We start from the raw sequence: 22858 nt of genomic DNA, 5'->3' as shown, positions 1-22858 counted from the left end.
GGAGCTGGGGCTGTTCAGCCTGAAGAAGAGGAGGCTCAGAGGAGACCTCATCACTCTCTACAACTCCCTGAAAGAAGGGGGTAGCGAGGTGGGAGTTGGTCTCTTTTCCCAGATGACTTTCAACAAGAGGACACAGTCTTAAGTTGTGCCAGGGGAGATTTAGGTTAGATATTAGAAAGAATTTCTTTACAGAGAGGGTGATCAGGCAATGGAATGGACTGCCCAGTGAGGTGGTAGATTCTCTGTCCCTGGAGATATTTAAAAAGAGACTGGATGTGGCACTCAGTGCCATGGTCTGGCAACCGCAGCGGTGGGTCAAGGGTTGGACTTGATGATCTCTGAGGTCCCTTCCAACCCGGCTAATTCTATGATTCTATGATTCTATGAATTTGATAAGGCACATTAAATGAGTAACAACATGGGCAGAGCAGGTGTGCAGAATCATGTAGATAATTCAGTAACTTGGTTATCCCTCCAAGACACACTGTAGTGCCTAAATAGATGAACAAGAAGAAAGTAGGACTTGTAGAGAAGAGGGTGAATGCATACTTGGACAGGACAAGTGGTGTAGCAGACAGATGACTGGCAGTGTAATGTGGTACAAGAAAGGATGGGTGCTGCAACCTTTTAGTTTCTAAAAAAGAGAATAGTGCAGACTGATACACTAAAAATGGGTTTGTAACTCAACATACTGAAATACTACTGCTGGTTCCAGGGCATACAACTTAAAAAAGATTAAGTGAGAGTGCAGGGAGTAGTAATGAAAATTATTTGAGGGCTGCAGGAAATGCTCTCTAGCTGAGGGCCCTTAAAAGGCCCAATCTGTGTAGCCTATCTGAAAGAAGAGCAACTTGCTTACAGTCTATAGCTATAGAGCTGTAGGGAGAGAATTCTTTGGGAATTTGCTGGGAGGGGTATTAATAGCAGGTATTAATGGGCTCTCAGACAAAGGTGTAACAAGAGGCAAACTGAATGTGAGATGTGAGACAAACTGAAAATGGGAAATTAGAAACAATGTTTTCAAAATGTGATTAACTGTAGAAATGACAATAAGTCTATCTTCAAGTCAAGAGTGGGTACTTTTCTGGGAAAGACAGCCAAACCAACTTGCTCTTTCTAGTCCAAGGGTAACTGAGGTAAATGTGATATAGAAAAGTCACATCTGATGGCTCGCTTGCTCCATTCTGAGCTTATCATTCTATGAAATGCCAATCTTAGTAAGCCTTAAGAGAGCTCCCTAATGGAAAATGTTTGGGCTGTGACTGCTTTTAGCTATTTGTGTTCATATTTTTCACCAGCACGGAGTTGTGTTTGGCTGATAAATTGGTTTTCTTCACTGAAAGGCTGTCAATTTACTTCCAAAATACCCACTGCATCTACCAACTTCCTAGCAGCTGGGATTTTTTGTTGTTGGTTTTCAAATCCTAACATCAGCTTCTGGTTCTTTCTCTTCTTCCTGATTTCTTTCCTTAGCACAGGTTGTGATGATGCTGTATACAAATAGCAGACAGTCCCAAACCCCTCGGTTGTACAGAAGGTTTTGACCTGATGCTTGGCTTGTAATACCATTGCATTCAATTGCAGTCCAGATTCTAAAGCATAGCCATATTTACTGTCTGTCTCTACAAATCTTATATAAACAGCAATGTTTGAAAAAGTTGTGCTCATTATCCCCTCTCTTTCATTGTTTATACATTGCTTGAAAAACAAGTTCCACATGCAGACCAGAGGCTGGCTGTGGAAAGCAAATTACAGCAGACTGAGGAAATTGGAAGCAACTGCCCTGTTTTTATTTGAAAATGAATGAGTTCTAGACATTAATACAGTTTTGAGGCTTCTCTCTCTAACAAGCAATGATGTAAATACAACATTCTGCTCCCACTCCATCTTCCCTTCCCATTCTCACAACGCAGATTTTCTTTTGGATTTAGGTTTAACTGAAGTCCATTCATAAGAACATAGGATAATCCCCATTTGTTTACTAACATTTCATTACCTCCAGAACCAAGCCATGCAGGATGGGGTCTCTCTTCATTCAGCTCAGCTGGGCACAACATCTGAGGACTGGTCATTAAGGTTTAAGAGGAAATCTGAAAAGGTGTATATGGGAACTGAGGGATAGTTAACCTAAATCTGAAACTTTTATGGTTGCATGTTGTAGAAACAAATGCTGTTGGAAGTAGTACAGAGGAAGACACAAGAGCCAAGAAGAGACAAATACTCAGTGCTACAAAAGCTGCAAACACAGAGAAGATGATTGACAAGATGGAAGAAAAATAGTACAGAGTGAAATGCTTAAGCATGTAAGATGACAGAACTTCTGAAATGTGCCATCTTCAACAAAGAAGGGTAAAAAAAGAAGACCAGCAGGTAAATTCAAAATAGAGACTTGAAAAATAGAAACAGAAGCATTTCTGGAGAAATGTCCCAAATTTTAACATCATCTGACTGCATGTGAGTATATCCTCCAAGTGACTGAACTTCACAGAGCTGTAGCTTGCCAAGTGCTCTGGACCAGGGTCTTGCAGCAGGAGCTTTGGCACTGTGCTGGGCCCTGCCTGCTGGGGACCTAGGACCATGTTCCATGTTTCAGTGGCATCTTGTGTTTCTTGTATATCTTAGGAGCTTCCTGTTGAGCCTGATACTTTCTTGGCTCTAGAAAATGAGTAATATTCTCCTTATTGGGGAGGTAAACTGCCTGAAACTTTGTGTAAGGCAAGGGTGCACAGAGAATGGTTGTGCAGTGTTTGACAAGACCCTGCCTCCATTTTCAGGCCAGAAGTGCATGATAAAACCAGCAACCTTTCCCTTGGCTCTGGAGGCTTTGGGCAGCTGGGCATCCTCTGTTGGGATATGTTCCAGCTGGGATGTCCCTCAGGCCTCTGCTGTCCTTGTCACCTGGCTAAATGGGGAGCTTTGGAGCCTCACTTGGGCTCTGCATCCTGCTGGGGCCATGTTTCTGTCTCTGCAGTGCCTGTGGCTCTCATTACAACATTTCCCACACAAGGCTTTGCTACCTTGACACCAGCTGACAAATCACTGTTTTTTTGCTTCATCTACAATGCATTTGACATAAACCTTCTGCCCTTACCACTGTTTCCCAAATTTTGGACTACCAAGTGGGTGTATTGGGAAGGGAACTGTTTCAATCCCATCCTGCCACAGAAAGGGTTTTTGTTTTCACTGAACCCATGCCATCCTACTGAGTTTAAATCTGTTACTGCATTGCCAATCATTGATTCAGTGTAACTTAATAACCAGATCCACTTTTAAGATTATCTTCCTGTAAAAGAGATTTAACTACTTCTAATTTTAAAAACTGCTTTGGCCAAGAAAGTAAAATCTCTGTGTTTAGCATAGCTGGAGGAGTGAGCTCTTGGCTGTGAAATGTGCAGCGACTCTTCTGTAGTGTAGTCTGCAGACCAAACTGTTATTTGAAACCACTTGATAAGACTTTAACTAGATAAATCTATCTCTTAACTGGCAACTTTGCTGCCATTAAAGTCTCCTTGCCTTTGTTTTCTTGTCTAGAAAAAACAAACAAACAAACAAACAAACCCCAAAAACTTTGTAAATGTATCCAAATTCCTCTCCTGTAAACCAACCAAAGTATAGTCTGTCTTCAGTCTTCTAAAGCATCAAGGTGAAAGCATTGGCTGTTTTCCAGAGTCAGGATGACAAACACCATTCTGCTGGGAATAACTTCACAGGCTGCTGACATTTCTTTTAACCAAAATCATGCCAGAGACTTTTACACAGCCAAAGCAGTTGCTGCAGACATGTAAGACCATTAATTTCATTGGTATCCATCTTTGACAGGGCTCCTGCTCTGCTTTACAAAAGAACTCTTGAAGAGATGAGGGATGTCAACATCTGATGAGGCTTTAGGAGAGCAGGAAGGAAAATGGCAACTGCAGCTGTGGAAGGTTTATTGTCACAGAACAGCCTCAGCTGTCACCTATGTGGTCATTAACACTAACAAACTCTATATCTCTAAACTTAGTAAATTAGAGTCTGTGGGAGAAGCGAGGGAAAGGCTGCTGTTTTTATCGTGTACTTCTGGCCTGAAAATGGAGGCAGGGTCTTGTCTAATTAGGGTTTCATGCTACTATTTGTGCTATATTTTGCATTCAGAATTATTACTGATATGTTTAGCAAAGCCATAATTATGGGTAATTTCAATCAACAAGAAGGGATGGCCTCTTATTCACAAGAGTGCACAGGGCAACATCATCTTTTCCTTTAAATCTAGGCCCCTACTTCGGGGCAGAGCTGTCAGATGATGAATTTTTGCTGCTACTTTTAATCCTTCTACCATCTTTTAGATAAGAAGACAGTTAACCCAAGAGTGCAGTTTAAAACTGGAGGCTTTCCAGCACCTTGATGAACTGCAGTGTCAAGTTTATGGCCTAGAAGTTGCAGTTTCCCAGAGGAATGTGAGTGACAGCAGGTAAGGATGGGTTGTGTTGTAACCTGCTTTTTTAAGGAAGTTTTATGAGCTATGTGTCCATGCCTCTGAATCCCTCCTTAACCTTTGAAGCAATAGGCAGCTTAGGCTAAATATATGAGAAGACCTCCTCTGTAATGAAAGAACTTAGGAAAAAGAGAAAGATGTAAAACAGTCTTGAGGAAAACTTTAAAGCTGCCTTCTTACAGTTGCTCAAGCAGCACAAGAAACACTGACTCCCAAGTTAATAACTTTTATCCATAACTTGTGTTGTCTTTTGTTTTGTAGGGATAGCTTGGGAAATATGAGGAGAGCTTCATTTAGGGAAGGAGACAATTAGGAAACAAAGAAGCCTAAGTTGCAGGAAATCAGGCTTCATCAGTGGCTCTGGTGTTGGAACAGCTTGCTTATAAATTGTGTGGGGCAGCCAAACAAGACTCTACCCTTATAATTCAATTAGTTATGTGCCTATGATTGCTGGTACCTTTTAGCAGCTCTTAAAACACCAGTGAGAGCTTTCTAGCTCTTAACTGAACTAACCTAGAACTTAAACCTTTAACAAAAATCTTTCCTCTCAGCTGTTTCTTAGGTAACTTTTTAACGTAATGCTTCTGTAATTCATGTGGCTTAAAAAGCTTGATTAGGGATTGCTGTTCCTACCTGCCTGAAGTTGCTGCTTTTCTCTGTGGTGTCAAAATCCTACTGTCAGTCTGACCAATTCAGGTAAAAAAGTTGACGGGTGATTCCTAAGTTCCTGGTATATTAAGTAAACAGGAAGAACTCCAATGATCTTTCATGGTGCATTTCTGTGCCCTGAAGAATATAAAGCACTATACATTTAATTACAGTTGCCTTCAGCAAGAAAATGTTAGCTGTTGCTGCCAAAGGAAACAGAGATGCTTATTAGCACAGTGCTGAAGAAAAGACATGAAACAAATGTGGGGAAATAAACAGGGAGGTATTTTTAATTAATACATAAAGATACTTGGTTTGCCTGCCTTTAAACCAATCAAGCTCAAGGGAAAAGTTGGTGCAAAACATAAATCACAATGATTCAACTGAGCACAAGAGCTGCAACAGGAGATTTTTATTTTTTTTTCCTGCAGTGAGTTACCATTGTTAAACGTGCTGCAGAGCTGGAAAAATTGGCTGAGGAGCCTGGATTTCTGGACATTCAACAAAGGATCTCTCTTAAAACTCTGCAGTGTATTGTAGCTACCTCTTTTACTTGTGATGGTTTTTTATTCCTATATCAGTAATAGCAGATTGATGTTGTAAGGGTTTGTGATGGGCTTATTTTTTTTTCCCCTTCAAAAACGGTAGGAGGAAGACTGCAGAGATGCTGTCCCACAATACAAGGAGTTGTTTTTCAGGTAATAAGTCAATATTAAATTGCTCTCATTTTTGATGCATTAATATTAGTACTTCTCATAAGGCAATCCAGACTTGCATTATGTAAAAACCTATCTTTTCTATTAATGCAAGTTGCAGTCTGTCTCTAAGCTGACTTCATACCTACAGAGTTTGGCCAGATTTATGGCATAGGGGTGGCAACTCTTACTTGCAATAGCCCTGTTTTGACTGTAATGGTGAATGTGTTTTTGGACCAGGTCATGTCAGCTCCGAAAATTCCCCACAAAGACTAAGACTTCAGCCACTGTGTAAGAATAATGTGTAGATTAGCAATTTGAACAGTGTCCTCTAGCTTATTCTCCATTCCTTCTCCACCATCTTCCTCTTTCTCCCTCTCAAAGGCCCTGAGCCAAGGCCTGTCTCATGTAAAAGAGCTGCTGCACTTCTTTCTGGGTTCATGTGGTGCTTGTGTAGTCATTTCCTTCTATCCCCTGCTTCAGGATGCATGGATGCTGGATACAGTCTGACTGGACTGGACTGGATAGTTCTGCACTCTGGGCATCTGCCAGCTGCTCTCCTGCTGCATCAGGGTGAGTCCCTTGGACATGCATCCTGCAATAATGCCAGAAACAGCTAACCAATATGGTCTGAAACATCTTAGATCATACCTGAGAAGGAAGATGAACACTGTCTCAGTTAAAAAGTGCAGGATTACAGCTACACAGCAAAAATAACCTCACCTTTTTTCCCTGAAGTTGTGGGGATGGTTACCATAAGGTTAACAAGTGGCATAGCAACACCACATTGTACATAGATACAAATCAGGTTTAAATCACCTTATGGCCAATAGCAAGCATAGCATTTGTTTCACTGGAGCTTTTTCTAGTGGATGAAGTGCTGGCATGAAGTGGCTCCACCTCTGCTTTTCAGAAATCTACAGAAGACTAGAATTGAGTAGAGAATTTAGTGTCACTGGGAACAGACCATTAACACCCTCCCTTTTTAATCTTGGCTTTTGACAGGACCAGGACAGAGTTATGGGGAAAACTGTCACATATAACAAAGTAGACTTGGGGCAGCAAGAATTTTCTGCTTCACTGAGATGTCTCCTGGTGGAGGACTCAATGCTGATACATTCATTACTATGAATGAGAAGGGTGTGGGGTGAGCTGAAAAAACTGCACAGTTGCAAATAATTTTTGCAAGCAATTGCAACTATCTGCAAATAGTTCTTGTTCTACTTCGTGTCGAGGTCATCCGTGAATCACTTTTTCCACCTATTTTTTTCACCTATTATACTATTAGTACTATGCTGAGTTGGTTTGGGTTTGATTGGGTTTTTTTTTCACCCTAACATTCTGCTTAGAGGCCAGAAATGACAGCTTTTGCTTTTACTTGAGTTCTGCTTTAACTCTGTGTTGTTGGTAACACTCCAGGTTCTGCAGCTCGGGTCCAAAATTTTCAGCATCCATTCAGCATGGTGATCCCTAGCAGCATCTTTTGAATCTTGATGGAAGGAACAGTAACAGAACAGCAGGAAACACTCCAAGACCAAAGGCAGTAAGTAATAGTGGCAGTGGTAATAAGCTGATATGGTTGCAAAATGAGAAACTTTGCAAACTGTGATTTCTGTATATACCCAGCTGGGTTTCATCTGGACAGTAAGTTGAGTCCTTTTGAAGATTCATCTTTAAAAGCAAAGGGAGAGATATATGTGGCTAGCAAACAGGAGGGGAAAAAAAAAAAAAAAAAATTTCAAATATTCCAAAAACTGACTAGAGGGGCAGGAGGGATGTATTTAGTTATCAATAGTTCAGGAAAGATTTATTGTTTCTTTTAACACCGTGCTATGGCTGGTAACTTTTTTTATATATTACTTATACTTTCAGATCCCTAGTGGATAGGAGGAGAAAAAGGGAGACAGGCTATTGCCATATCTAAGTGACAGGTCTTCTACTGTCTTCATGCAGCTACAGAAACAAAAGGGTGGTACAGACCTAAACCTAAATGCCTTTTTAACCAGTCCAAGGTTATTTTAGAAAACACCACTGAACTGGCAGTCTTGGAAGTATGAGAAGAACAATTTATACAGAAATCAAAGAGGCAATAGTACTCCAGTGCTATGAATATGTGCTTCAGTGCATTTGGATGCAGTGTTAAATACCAGCTCGCCAGTTATCTGCTAAGCCATTTTAGGTACAAAGTGATTGCCACAGCTTAATGCTGGGCCAGCATTAAACAGATGTCATCTGCCAGCACAACCAACAGATGCTCTTTACTAATCCCCCTCCCTGATAGATAAAGGAGAGAGAATAAGAGAAAGAGACTTACAGGTTGGAGACTAAACTATGCAGCTTTAATGAAACAGTAATGATGAAAAAGGAAAATTTATTAAACATACAAATATACACAGGAGCAATATCATGTTCCTCCTCCCTTCCCCTCAGTAATGCTCATGTCACTAACAAGGCTGCAGAGGAGGCCTTGGAAAAGTCCCAGACTGGGCTCCTAGGGTCAGCTGCAGATGAGAGCTGGAGACAGGAGCACATGGATTCCAGGATCACAGGGATCAGGACCACAGGCAGACAAACAAACAGAATCCTCCCAGATGCCAGCCATGGGAGAAGAAGCAGGAAGGGGTTTGACCCATGTGATCCCTCAAATTTATACTGAGTATGATGTATATGGGATGGAATACTCTGGTCAGTTTTAGTCACCTATCTTCCCTAAAGAAGGGCTGCAGGTGTGACTCCTTTATTTTGTTTCTCTTTCCAGAGCACAAGATGTACCTCAGAATCCAGCAGTGACCTTGGTTCTGCATCACATTCTCCAGCCACAACTATAAACATTGAGCCTTACCAGTCCCAGAAGCAGATGCTGACCGAGTAGCTTGCTGTTAATTTCAGCAAGTACAGCTTCTAAGAAGAGACTTAGCTGAAAGCAAAATTACAAGACAGAAAATTAGTTCTATCCTGGCCCAAACCAGGACAGTTGTGCAGATCCTCCTCCTGAGCAAATGCAGCACTGCATGTCCTCCTTTACAGAGAGTGCACCATAGTCCAGGAAGGCAAAGGTAACAGTCAAAACTGAAAATCTTTCTTTCTTTTACTGTAGTAACTTTGGAACATGGTGCTGCAAAGCATAGCAAAGTGCTTACAGCAAAACCTCTGGTGACTGGGTTCTTTTTTTTTTTTCCTTTTAAAACTGCTTCCCTATTGCAACTCTTGACTGCTACATGCTGCCCAGTGCAGTGCTCACCCCCAGAGGTTACTGCCTGTACACTGAAGCTTTCCTGCGTGTTTAAAGATGACTCATCAGAACTGTCATCATCTCCACCTTTCCCAGCACCTTCACCTTTCTAGGGGGAGGGAAGATCAGCTCCTTGCACAATGCTACCCTAGCTAGATGAAAACAGAAAAAAAAAAAAAAAATCCACCAAAATTTATCTGCATCAATCTTGTGTGGAAAAATGCTTGCTTTATATGATCTAGCCAGTAAAGCACTCAAAGTTGTCTTTCAGATATGTGTAGATTTGTATTGCAGCTTTTGACAAGTCAGAATATGAACCTGTGTGCCTTTTGGCATCACCTACGTTGCTGGATGCTTGTCAACATGAATGATCAAATACCTCAGTGAACCTTTCATAAATAAGATGAAGAATTACATTCAGGAAATCCTTAACAGCATTGCACTGGTTAAGCACTGAGCAAAGAAACTAACTTCTGTTAGAAATGCTGAGTATTTAGAAACAGGATTCCTAGAATAAGGATTCCTAGAATAAAGAATCCTTCATTACTAAAAAAAGCTTAATTTCATGTTTGCTGCTACATCAAAACAAGTCAATATGCTCAGAATGTGGTAGAATCAGTTATCAAATGACAGTAGTTCTTTTGAAGGTATGCCTTAAATGAATGACAAGGTGACTGATAATTATCCAAGGTCAGCTGTCACCAGAGAAGCCATCAAATGTGATTCTAGCACATTCCAGCAACCAGATGCCAATTTGGAAGCAGAACAGCATCATCTGTATGACGCACTTGTGTGCCACTGCAGCAGTAAAAAGGAAAGGCCTGTCTCAGGCTAATTACAGCTTCTTGATAAAAGTCTTCAAGTATTACTCAGCTTAATACAGCAAAATTCAAAGATTATTTTTTATGCAATACATAAGCAATGCAATACATAAGACTACCTTCAAAGAAAACGAGTAACACAAGACTGGTATTAGCAGGATAAACAGTTGTGAGCAGACTTGCAGTGCTGCACTGTGTAACAAAAACCTGATTCAGTCCTCAACTGGGCACATTAAATGGACGAGTTTCTCCAAGGCACAGCAATTTTAAAGATATCAAGGAAGCTTTAGTCTTCCTCCATTTCCATGCAGCCTTTCCAGAAACCTTGCTAAAGTTTTTTTCAATTTCCCATAATAGGAGAAAGTTATGTCAAACTACCCAGCAACACATTCACTCTTCATTACCCACAAAAGCACTGAGGTCAAGATGTGAAACCACTGAGATAACTACACTCAGAGCTGGTTATCAGTTCAGTCAGTCTGTGACTACAGAATTGCACTCCCTCTGTTCTGCATACTGGCATAACTGCCTAGCTAATATTCTCTTTTTTCTCACACAATCAGGGAAGAAATAAGGCTCAGAGCAATACATTTTTCATGAAGGTCAAAGAGCTTAATGTGAAAAGATGCTACAATTATTAACAGCCTCCCTGGAACCACAGACTGCAGTCTCTCTTCCATCTTACAGGCTGACATCCAGCATTATGAACTTTGCTGTTATAAAGAAAAACACTAAACCTTACAGGTTGTGGCAAGTGGAACACTTAAAAAATGTATTGCTGTTCTTTGGCTTTAAGGGGAAAACAGGATTAAACTAACATGGAAAACATCACCTAAATGAGAATTCCTTGGGTGATGATTCTAAATCTGAATAGTACTGTTGCACACACCAAATAAAAATTAGTACTTTGTTTAGGAGAGCTAACTTGAATCTTCAAACTTTTCATTCTCTTTCTTTCCCTATAGCATTTCTCAATTCCTATGGAAAACAGCTCTTACCTCCAGAAAGTCAGCAGACAGTGCCACCTGGGATGGCTCACATTAGAAGAAAGTTTACAAGTAAATTTCCATTCAACAGATTTTATTTATCAATTTGGTTTTGCAATTACAACTGTTTCAGTTTTCTTCCACTGAAGACAAAATAAAAACTTTTACAGCAACACTTGCAGAGAACATTCATAAGATAACAGCTCGATATTTGCACAAGTTGGCTTCAAGAAGAAGCCAGATAACTTGAAGAGTCACTACAGTTCAGTGCCTAAAATTGGTTTAGGGGAAAATACAACTACAGATCTATGAGCTACCTTCACTTCAAAACACAAGGCCAAGAAACAAATGCAAGTTGATACTTCAAGTTTTTTCCTGGTACACAGCACAGATCAGCTGATACTGCCACTTTACAAAGGAGTAACTACTTTCTATAGTGAGGCAGCCAACCATATGGTGAAGATGTATAACCCAGCCTGGCCTCCCCTCCCCCCAAAACAACTGAAAGGGAAACAATCCGAGCCACAGCTCTCAGCTGTGTATTACACCTTGTGGGCAAGGCTAATGAGCAAGCAGTGCGTAGTGCAGGCCTTCCAGAACATGACTTTGATACAGACTGATACAGATTGATTGATACAGAATACAAGCTTGAGTTTTTCAGATTGGCATCTGTGCATCTCAGAGATCCTGGGTTTCCTAAAGTCTTCAAAAGTAGCAATTGCTGGCACCAAGAAAAATTTAGTAACTAAGGCAAGGTATCCCTTTTAAACAAAATTTGAGGCAAAAGATTAAGCAGCTTTAAGGCACTTTCAAAATTATTTTTTGTTTGCTTTACCAGCATACTTTAATCAGCAACCTAAATCGGGATCAGCGTTATCTCATGAATAAGCATTTTAGCAACATTTTACAGATCAACTTTTTCGTGGCAAGGTCTCCCATGCTATGAAGTGTTCTGTAGCAGTTTTGTGCAAGTTTTCTACAACATAGCCCTTCGAGGCAAAAATTACAAAAAAACCTCCAAAAACCTAGGCATAGCTTGCTTTGCTGACCTGAAGGAGAACTAACACAATTTAGAAGAGTGTTTTGCTCACTTCAAAGCACAGATACAAGCCCGTGGATATATTTTTAAACAAATAAATGGAATTAAACCGTTCTGAGATAAAGGACAGATTAAGTGATTTCACAATGAGGCCAAGGATATACCATCTAACCTACACACACACACACTGTTGCTGGAAAATGGCTGCTCACTCTGCTGTTTTAATTAACCTGAGCTGATTGTCTTAGTTTTGTTTAGAAAACCAAAAGCTAATGAACTCAAAGATACAGTACCTGCAACTTCTGAATTTTGTAGCAATTTGAGTTTTCTATGCAGCACAATAGAAACAATGCCATTCAAACTAGAAAAACACAAGAAAGCAATGCTGTGCACTTAAAAATTTCCCACTGAAGTGCACTTAATTTTCTTCATATTTAACTTCCACTGCCATGACTATTATCTGAATTAATACTATAATTTTGTATTGGGTGCCAAATTCCACTCAAGTCAAAGATAGTAAGACTGAAAATTTATCCTGTAACTGATGATCAAAGGGTATAATCAAAAGCTATGTATGATGTGCTACAGCCACCATTTGATTTCCATTTTTCCTGTGTGTTTATTGTCACAGGTGCTCAAGTCAATCTATAATGGAGATGACATACCTTTGATAATCAGATCACATCCCACCAAGGAAACAAACAAAAAAAAAAACACCACTACTTGGCTGAACAGATTTCCTTAACCATTTTGCTGCAGGGTAACACAAACTTAATGCCAAGAAGCAGGCAAAAAGAAACAAACAGGTGCAGCCCTGGCACCCCCAGGACTACAGCAATCCTGACTAGGATCAAATCAACAGATCCTCTGAACCATCCTTAATTGCTTCTTCAGCAAGCAGACATGCAGTAAAAAGGGGAAAGGGAAAAAAAAAAAAAAGAAAAAAAAAAAAAAAGAAAAAAAAAAAAAAAAAAAAAAAAGCCACAAACCAAAAACCCACAAAAGCAATAAACTCCTGAAATTAATTGCAAGAAGTTTAAGAACCATTTGAATAAGAAAAGCCTCAGGACTTCCCAAACACCAGTATTTCAAGTAAAGATGTAAGTTCTAGCCTTTTTATACTGGGAGTGAACTGAATTTTATCACTAGTTTTATGGTTGGTGTTTGTAGGCCAAAACAGAAAGGTAACAACTTAAAGCTATTTATAGTCATACTTTACTGTACCATGCTCCCTAACCCTCATAAAAGGTAAAGAAAGGACAGTTATTTAGTGTAAAAAAAAAATTTAAATTGGAATGCTGAAATCCCATGTATTCCGTTATGTTATATAAAGCTAGTATTTATGGTTTATTTATCTTTCAGATAGGCAGGATGCTTTTGCAGTCTACCAATTTTTAGTCTTTTAAGGCACTAATCTTCATTTCTCCTTTAGAATTATTATCCCTGCATCTCCTCTCCTCCCTCAATATAATCAGAAAGGGCATAGGATTTCTGTTTGGAATGCAGTATTTCACCAGGCAACCTTTATTCTCATGTAAAAAAAAAAACTATATGGGTTATGTTACTTTGTTAAGACATTATCTATTTCTATAATTTTGTTCACCTTTTTAGCAGCACACTGTAAGAGCCACAAGCTAGTATAAATGGTATTTCACTCCCTGAAGTCATTGACCAATAATTCACATCTTGATAAGACTGGAGGGATACTGTATAAAATGCTGATTAAATTAGCCTTCACAATAAGTCATCATGAGATTGTCTACTCAAGACAGTGTTGCCACTGAATAAGAATCTCTGAACTCCTACATTTGGCATATGAAAAAAAAAAAAAAAAAAAAGTCCCACAGCAGCAGGCGCTAAAGGAAAAAGTAAGACAGCCATTAGAACCCATGCAGCATATTGCAAGTCATCCTGTTGCAGATTGGTATCACTTCTTGCCAAGTACAAGGTTGCAAAAATATTCTTTTAAAGTCTTCTTTTAGAGATTTAAAGGATATTATGAACTGCTGTCTTCCATGAGCAACAGAAAATATTTTGGTTCAGTGAACTACAGGTGTTGGGCTACTAGTCCATTAGAAAGTGGCAGGTCCTAAAGCGTGTGGTAATTTCGGTCTTTCGACTTGCAGAATTTGTACAGGAAGAAAACGACAGCCTGCAGACCCAAAACAAGGACAATTCCACCTATGAAACTTGCAGCATCAAATGTAGATTTGCGTTGAAAAGGTGCAGGAGTCACAGTAGCATTTGTACCTGTTGAACACCACAGTAGAGTCTGTAAATGCACAATGCTCACAACGGTTTTACATATTTTAGTACTGGCTGCCTTGTATTAAGATTATTCAAAACATTCTGACATCAGTAAGAAAAGAAAAACTTATCAGAAGTAAAGACACGTCAGCAGCAGCACTTAGATTAGTGATACTGAAATTCTAATTAAATACTGTTTGTACATGGCTAGAGTTATTTACAGCCAAACTGCTCTGGACCCCAATAAGAAGCAAGTCCCAGTGGGACTTTATTTTGCATTTCAAAAAGCCAAAGCTTTCCTCTTTCACACAGAACTGTATTATTGATATGCTCACATTCAAAAGACACTTTCCAATTTCTGCTCTTTGCTCCAGTTTCTTGCTTATATTATTCCATCTACTTTACTCCACCTGTTATGGTTAAAGAAATCAGCTGAAGCCACAACACATCAAGTCTGGAAGTAACACCCATTTGCTATAATTAACTTTTCATAAAATAGGATAATCAGCATTGATGCTGAAATAAAATACTGCAGCTTATTCCCATCACTGCAGCCCACTTTTTTATTTTTAATAGGTATCCCATTATTATGCTGCAAGTGAAAAATAACATACCACGTCCTGAAGATGAGTGAATTAACAAGTGACTTCCAGCCAACTGGTAAAAGCAGGCATCTGATTTCATTTGCCAAAAATATTTCACATTTTTAATCTCACCAACTAGTTCTGTTTCTCATACCTTGCTACATAGATACATCACCTGAACAAAAAAGTGTGTTGGAAGTGACAACAGCAGATATACTAATACTACCTTAATGTTGCCAGCTGTCAAATCTTTCAAGATAATGATTTTAAAGCAACACTAATTTCTATTTATTTTATGTTTAAATTATGCAAAGTAGTAGCCATTACCTGGAATACTGGTTGTTCTGGTAGCTGAAGTAGTGGCATTTGTAGGTAGAGGAGAATGTGTAGTTACACTGGTGATGTTAGCTGTATGAGAGAAGACAGTATGTACACATCATAAGCTTGAGAAAAAAGTCTGCAAGCACTTAAGTTCTCATTTAAATTATTTGTCTTCTTTTGCTTAAACAAGGGTAAGCTGGGGGTTGGAAGTGACCTCTAGAGATCAAGTCCAAGCCCCTCTAAAGAAGGTTGACCTATAGCATGTTGCAAAGGATCACATCCTGCAGGTTTTGAGTATCTCCAGACAAGGAGATTCTATCACCTCTCTGTACAAACTTTCTTTGACCTCAGACTGTTATCCCCCACAACCTCGATGTTCAACTGCATGGTGCTAAGCCAAGCTTCTGCAATAAGGGCTATTTTTCTTAAATTGCATATTTCAAGGCTCTCCACAAGCCAGTGATTCTTCATTCAGACAAAGTCACCTTTCATTCAAGCAATAATATAAATGCTGTTATTTGACCAAGATTCAAGACAGCAGCTTCAAGACAACTGAGAATCTGCATCAAAGTAAAGGACTACAATGGAACAGCCCTTATGATCAGTTAGTATTTATTGTAGTAAAATAGTACTTAATGTAATATCTCTAGAAAGGAGATAAACTCTGTGAACCACGTCACTGAAATGAGCAAACACTCACCTGTAGCTAGACTGTCTCCTAAGAGTTCTTCCATTATCAAGCCAGAATACTGAGTCTCAGATCACTCCCTTCCTCACCCCCAAGTTTTGTAATACTAAAAATTTAACAGTATTCCACTGTGTGCCTGGGACAAGTGCCAACATTTGCAGGTTTTTTTATATGTTATATATGTTATATATAGGTTATATATATATATATAAGTTATATATATATATATAACTTATATATATATATATAAGTTATATGTCACTCTACTGTACATCAGACTGTTCCAAGCCTAATCAAGTATCAGCTCCAAACTCCTTTAAGCAGCACATTCTTTCAAAGATGAGAATTTTTTAAAATTCATTATGAATTTTTATATTTTTAATATATATTATAAATATATTTATAAATTTTTTAAATTTTATATATTTTTATATCAAACAAGTGGAAATTACTAATTTAATTCAAACAACTACCACTCAGCCAATCCTTAATTATTCTGTCAAGAAGCATTTTCTCTGCTTTGTAAAACCCACTTCTTCCAAACCTGGGAACCATCTATATATTCCATATATCAGATGTTTAGCAGTCATGCTACTACCGGGATCTGTGGAAAAAAGCCTTTCTCTTTTATTTTATTCACCAGTTTCTAGCTTACTGCCATTCTCTGTTCAGGGGTTCTGTATTACCTATAGCAGTATGAGCTGTGGTAGCATTGGAAGATGCTGTGGTGGTAGCATTGGCAGGTGACGTAGTGGTAGCATTGGAAGGCGATGCTGTGGTGGTGACGTTGGAAGGTGACGTCGTGGTAGCGTTGGCAGGCGCCGCCGGGGTGGTGGCATTGGAAGGAGACTCCGGGGTGGTGGCATTGGAAGGAGACGCTGGGGTGGTGGCATTGGAAGGAGATGCCGTGGTGGTGGCATTGGAAGGTGAATCAATTGTAGAGGCTATGAAATAAAAATGGTTAGATTAATGGCAGTATTTAACTTTAAAAAAAACCAAAACAAAGCACCAAAAATCCCAAATATAAAAAACAACACCGAAACCAACCAACCAACCAAACTCCAACACAATAAAACAAAACCAAAACTGAACAGCAAAAAAATGAGTTTTAGGGAATTCATATAGCACCAAGTTCTATTGTAGTTTGGGTCTGAATTACAAACCAGTTGAATGTTCAAGTCACCACACTAACAGCAAAAGTTGGGCGAGTGAATACATGAAAAACCTTGCCACAGGCAGGCGATCAAGCCAGCGTTTTATCAACTGATAACTCAAGATTCTTCAAAGCAAATGGAAAGAAGAGTCCTATTGCACAAACTGTGCAAGCTTTGTACCTACTTTTCTACTGTAGTCTGTACTGCTTCCCAACCTCACTGCAACTAAAACTGCACCTCACCTATCAAGTCCAACTAGAAATCGGAGCTGTTAAGACAGCTGAAGCAGTACAGGGGAAAAGCATCCTCAAGAATCTGAAAGTTTAGCTAAAGCTTTCTCTTCTGAGCTGTTATTGGTTGTAGGTGCTCTCAGCTTCAGCACCTGCTGCAAAGAAACCTTTGAAGCCAACTGCAGTTTACTGTACTGAGTTAATCACACATCAACAGTTTATCTAATCATACACTGATACATAGCAAGTTTCCTGCTGAAATACTACTTACGTCCAGAAGCCCTTAAGGATCAGAATCATTTAAATGCATTTATTTACATCTTGAAACAACTCAGCATGCTGGAAAACCAGAGCTGACTTTCTATAGTGACAGGCTAGATATATCAGAATCTGCATTCTGGCAGGTCCTGCTTGCATCAAGTCAGTTTAGGTCCACCTTAATGTTTTTCCCCATTAATACCTCCATGCAGTGCTAAGCCATGATACTGTAAGAGTTGATAAAGCATACAGATTGTTCTCACGCCAGCTAGAGGTGAAAAGTATTCTTGAATATGTAGAAGTTAAAGCACAATCATTTGATAATGTCACTGAAAGTTTAGTAGGAACAGATTGTAGCAATTCTACCCTTAGATATAAAACAAGCTCCCTGAAAGCACTGAAAAAATGGTACTTTTAATGCTCCCAATTAAGAAAATACTGTTACAGCTTCAGAAATAACCCTGAAGTCCAAGCCAAGCAGAATTACTTCTTATGGGCTGCCACCCTCACCACAAGATAGGCCACAGCAGGTAGAAGCTTTATCTCTGTTGGTGTGAGCCAGTCTCCTTAGCAGTACTGATGAACTCTAGAGAATTACGAATTTTTATTTGCTACTCTAGATCTTAAAACCAGAAAATTCTATTTTGAAGTCCATTTCTTGTCAGCTTTCAGAACAATTAAATTGGGGGGCTTTTGCAAAAGTGACTGAAGCCTTAAAGTATTCATAGCCTGAAAATCTGCTTTGCACAGAAAGCAGATATTAATGAAAAGACTGAAGCAGATACGCAACTGAGCACATTCCTAGCAAGAAGGATTCACCTTACACAGGCCTACAATCCAGCCCCTACACGTAAGGACTGAATAAAGAGCTGTGCTAATTAACAAGTAAAACGGGAAGGTTCCTATTTTTTACCTATTTACTGCATCTCAGATGATACAATGGACTTAGCAGGTGAAACTTTTTTTATTGAATATGAAGCTAACTGTCATGAGGATGCTGACGTGTTTCTTAGGATATGCAATACCTAACTAGAAACATTACTCATTTTACTGTAAGAAACCAAGGCAGTAGCCAGAGATATGTTGGAAGCAAAGTACAAGTACGTAAATAAGTCCTCTGCTTCCAACTTAAGCCTATCATAGGAGATACTAAAATACAGAAATTCATTGTGCATTCAGTTAACTGCTTACTGCTGCTGCTTCAAGAAACCTGACATATCTTACTAGACATGTCTCTGGATTATATGTAGAAAGTCAACCTATTTATATTTTGATCACAGTATAAACCAGCCACCTAAACAGTCCAGATCTTTTTTATCTGTCTCAGTCAAACATAGTTACCTTAAAACCACAATTACAAGTCATCCACTACCTGGCTCAAATAAGTTCTCCCAATCTATAATTTTACTGCACTAGATTTAATTAAGACTTACTCATACAGGCATCATACTCAGAAAACCCACATACAACCCACAACTCCTTACATCGCATAATCTCCAGCACATTTCACATCATATCCACCTACTCCAGGCACCTTTGGATGACCTTTCACTTCCACCTGTGAAGGGAACCTGCTATTCACCAAACTTTGGCAACCCACACAGTAAATTTACATTTCAAGATAACAACTACAAATGCATTAACTAAATTCAGTATTCTGGTAATCTGAATTAAGCCTGAATCCAGCTGGCCTTCCTTTTGTAGGATCAGGCTAGAAATACTGGTGCTATTTCTTCACTTTCAAGAAACAGTAGATTTGAATAGACCTTTGTTGGTTTGAATCAGTGAGGTATGCAACAGACCTGCTCTGTTCCCTTCAGAACTAAGGTACCTAAACCACTTCAGGAGCTATATGACAGTTTCTGGACAACAGATTTCAGACAAAAAAAAAAAAAAAAGGTAATTTATTATTCTGGATATACATCTGAAGGCAGGTCACAGCATGCACAACACTCACTTCTGACTAATGAACAATGTTCACTTTTGCAAATTCCTCACTGGTACACAGAACACTTAGCACAACACAACTGTGGAGACAAGAGGACAGCCAGTGCAACCAGCTAACAGCAGGTGCACTAGGACTTTTAAGTTTATTTTCATAACACCTTCCCCAGACTAGCATGAGGAACAGATGTGCTAGAGTAAAGGATCAGGAGGAAAAGGTTTCAACACTCAACTCTTAATTTCAGAATGAGCAGCAGAGTGTCAGTTCTCACAGTGCTATTCCTGCTGTGAAAGGCTCTCTTAGGGTCCTTCCATAGGTTGGCAGCAAGATCCCCAGCTCTCACCATCAGCAAATGCCTGCTCTACACTGAAAAAAAGACTCTGGTACCATGAATTCGGCCCTTTAGGACAGACAGCCTTACATTTACTCCCCTGTCTATTGTACTGGCTCTTACACAGGGTAAATTCGGATATCCCCCTTACACTTTTGGGGAAATAAGGAAACACTAACATAAGTCTGTCCTGCTGAACCAACACTGCCCTCTCCCGCTGCACCGGAGAGGCTGTTAACATCTGACTCATTAGCAGTCCTCAAGCAGTTCTCGGTTTCGATAAGGGTGCCCGATACTGGCCTACATCACGCCGTCGGTGGAAGGGCTGAAGAGGAAATCTAGAAGAACTGAAGCAAAGGTTACAGGACAGCTTCACACTTAGCTGCACCCAGCGCCATGATGCAACGAGGCCAGAGAGCATTAAAGTACTTCCAGCACAACTTCCTTCCTTAGCTTTTCGGGGCACGCGGCAAAATTTGGTGGTTGTTAGCCACGTAAACACGTTAGCAAATAGCTCGCGGAGCCAGAAAAAACGAGACGAACCCAGAGGACGAATAACGAGGCTAACACCGGGATAACGAACAAACCGGCAGCAGCGACAGAACAACGCTGCTTACATAAGGAACTCCGGCAATTTGATCCGTACGAAGTTGGCAAGAAACGAGCATGCCGCCAGCATCTCGGTGGACACAAAGCCACCCACTGACCGCTTGCTGCATACGAAGAGGGGTACCGGGGGTGGTGCCGAACCGTCCGCGCTAACGGGTTTCACACCGCCCACATTCAAATATACCTCAGCGAGGGGAAAAACGACAGCGGGAAGAACGGAGCCACGGGTGAAGTGGGCAAAAAGCTTGGCGGGCTGCGGCCGAAGCGCTGGGTGGGGAAAGGGGGGCAGCGCAGTTGAGGGAGCGCAGGGCGGCTCCCCGGCCGGTAACCACGGTGCTGCCCTTCTCCCTGACTCCCAGCCGAGGGTCGGCTGCCCGCCCACCCGGGTTCGGTTCGCGGAGCCCTCCCCCCCCCCACCTCCCTCCCCCTCGGTACCGCCGGACACCGGGCGGGCGGGGCTGCCCCGTCAGCAGCTGTGAAAGGGGAGGGGGCGGGGGGGGGGGGGGGGGAGGGCTGTCGCGAGGCACTCACCAACGGCCGCGCTGCCGTTGCTGGCGGGGCCATCGCCCGCCCCGAGGGCCTGCGCGGCCCCCGCCGCCATCCCGCACAGGCACGCCAGGCAGAGGGCGGCGAAGGAGAGCGCAGGTGTCCGGCCCATGGCGGAGGTGAGGAGGTGGTGGCGGTGGTAGCGGCGGCGGCTCCCGCTCGTCAGTACTTCCCGGCGCCCGTTCCGTTCCGCGCACCCTCTGAGCGCTGTCTCCCCGCCCTCCCCAACGTCACGTGAGAGGCGCCCTCCTCAAGCCGGCCCCGCTCCCTCCCCCCGCGCCGGCCGGATTAGCTGGGGCGGTGCCGTGGTTCTGACCAGCCTTTACCCCCCCCCCCCCCCCAACTCCCCCCCATCTTCAGCGAGCAATAGAACGGTCCCTGCTTTCGCTTCCCCGGGGAAGCGTTTCCCGCCCGTGACGAACTCCCCCAGCCCCCCCTCCTTCCCTCTTCCCTCCGCCTCATCGGGGGTCGCAGAACGGCGGCGGGGGGCGGGGCCGAGGCGCGGTGGGTTCCTTCTTCCCACTGCCACCGCTCTCCGTGAGTAGCGGCCGGCCGGTGGTCGCCGGTCTCTGCTGGTTCTCCAGAGTGGGGGTGGGCGAACGACCGCTTGTTGGGGGTCGTACCGAGCGGTGAGGGGCGAGACGCTCCCACCAGCAGACAGGGGCCGCCCGGGGAGGGCCGGCAGCGGTGAGGCGCCTCCTTCCCTCTGCCTTGCGGGCCGGCCGGCGGCCATGGCGGCCCGTGCCTTCCAGCAGCTGCGGGCCGGGGCGGGAAGAGGCTGAGGGAGCTCTTCGGTAAAGCTGTTCGAGACCGGCCGGCCGGCCAAGCCTGCCTTTTCCTGAGTGCTCGGTGCTCCGCAGCCTGGCCCCGGAGCACAGGTCCGCACACTGTCGCCTGAGAACTGCGGCCTTCCTTGGGGTTGCTGACCCAAATGCTCCCCCCGTGATACTCTGATCTTACGGCACCTCGGGTACCAACTTTTGTACCCTTGCAACCCCATCCAGCACGGCTTTTTTTTTTTTTTTTTTTTTTTTTTTTTTTTTGTGGTAGATTGCTCTCACAAAGCTATTGCTAGAGGTGTGAATGTGAAGTTCACCTCTTCTTTTCCTACCCCTTTTCTACCCTGTGAAAACTTAGCAAGTCGTACATAGAATCATAGAATTGGCTGGGTTGGAAGAGACCTCAGAGATCATCAAGTCCAACCCTTGATCCACTACCACTGCAGTTACCAGACCATGGCACTGAGTGCCACATCCAGTCTCTTTTTAAATATCTCCAGGGACGGAGAATCCACCACTTCCCTGGGCAGCCCATTCCAATGCTTGATCACCCTCTCAGTAAAGAAATTCTTTCTGATGTCCAACCTAAACCTCCCCCGGCACAACTTGAGACCGTGCCCTCTTGTCTTGCTGAGGGTTGCCTGGGAAAAGAGACCGACCCCCACCTGGCTACACCCTCCTTTCAGGGAATTGTAGAGAGTGATGAGGTCTCCCCTGAGCCTCCTCTTCTCCAGCCTGAACAGCCCCAGCTCCCTCAGCCTCTCCTCATAGGATCTGTGCTTGAGTCACTTCACCAGCCCAGTTGCCCTCCTTTGGATCTGCTCCAATTATTTCAACAGTAGTTGAAATAATTATTAATCAATAATAATCACACATAGATTTTATCACTGTGCAACGGGTGGGTGTGTTCATCCTGCTGGGCTCCAGTCAGTGCTGGTGCCATCACAGGTGGGAACATCATACTGGGAGGTTGAGTAGGTCCACAGTGAAACGCCTGTAGTACTAGAGAGAAAGGATGGTAAAAATTGTAACCTCTGTTTTTGCTATCACCTTCAGCTGCACTGTAGAGAACTTGGAGAAGGATGTTTGGGAACCCTATCATGGAAACGAGTTCCTGCTCTGCCTATATTTCTCCTCTACTCAGTCCTTTTTTTTTTTCTGAATGCCATTTGAGTGAATGTATACCATCAACAGTGGCCTCTGCAAATAAAAATCTGTTTGTATAAACCTGCCTCAACATTTTGTGCAATGCCAGCACAGGCAAGTGTTGG

General features: G+C 41.9%; 1 protein-coding gene and 2 long non-coding RNA genes across 5 annotated transcripts; 2 read left to right on the top strand and 1 right to left on the bottom strand.

The window, feature by feature from the left end:
* Positions 1-2357: 2357 nt before the first annotated feature.
* On the top strand, positions 2358-11029 carry LOC139794908 (uncharacterized). Of its 3 annotated transcripts, none has more exons than XR_011725304.1 (4): positions 2358-2454; positions 4326-4450; positions 5771-7360; positions 8576-11029. It is a non-coding gene; the product is annotated as an uncharacterized lncRNA (long non-coding RNA). The 3 variants fall into 3 exon arrangements; XR_011725303.1 differs by having other exon boundaries at positions 5554-7360; XR_011725305.1 differs by having other exon boundaries at positions 5554-7360; positions 7690-11029.
* A 642-nt stretch (positions 11030-11671) lies between these two features.
* On the bottom strand, positions 11672-21055 carry CD164 (CD164 molecule). The gene is made up of 5 exons (XM_071741197.1): positions 20794-21055; positions 16608-16679; positions 16422-16529; positions 15054-15134; positions 11672-14145 (listed from the first exon to the last, which is right to left on the bottom strand). The coding sequence occupies exons 1-5, from the start codon at positions 20918-20920 to the stop codon at positions 13985-13987; spliced, it is 549 nt and encodes a 182-aa protein (XP_071597298.1). The 5' UTR covers positions 20921-21055; the 3' UTR covers positions 11672-13984.
* A 1133-nt stretch (positions 21056-22188) lies between these two features.
* Positions 22189-22814, top strand: LOC139794907 (uncharacterized). Its single transcript, XR_011725302.1, has 2 exons — positions 22189-22535; positions 22644-22814. It is a non-coding gene; the product is annotated as an uncharacterized lncRNA (long non-coding RNA).
* The last annotated feature ends 44 nt before the right edge of the window (positions 22815-22858 follow it).

The sequence above is a fragment of the Heliangelus exortis genome, chromosome 3 (assembly GCF_036169615.1).
Source record: "Heliangelus exortis chromosome 3, bHelExo1.hap1, whole genome shotgun sequence".
Taxonomy (NCBI): Eukaryota; Metazoa; Chordata; class Aves; order Apodiformes; family Trochilidae; genus Heliangelus; species Heliangelus exortis.
This window is presented reverse-complemented; position numbering and strand designations above follow the sequence as displayed.

Excerpts from the sequence above, each read along its gene's own strand:
- CD164 (XM_071741197.1), bottom strand. The coding sequence starts at position 20,920 with ATGGGCCGGACACCTGCGCTCTCCTTCGCCGCCCTCTGCCTGGCGTGC. Across the intron at positions 16,530-16,607 it reads TGCCACCACCCCAGCGTCTC|CTTCCAACGTCACCACCACA; the intron begins CTTCCAATGCCA and ends CCACGACGTCAC. Across the intron at positions 14,146-15,053 it reads CAGAACAACCAGTATTCCAG|GTACAAATGCTACTGTGACT; the intron begins GTAATGGCTACT and ends GGTGTTCAACAG.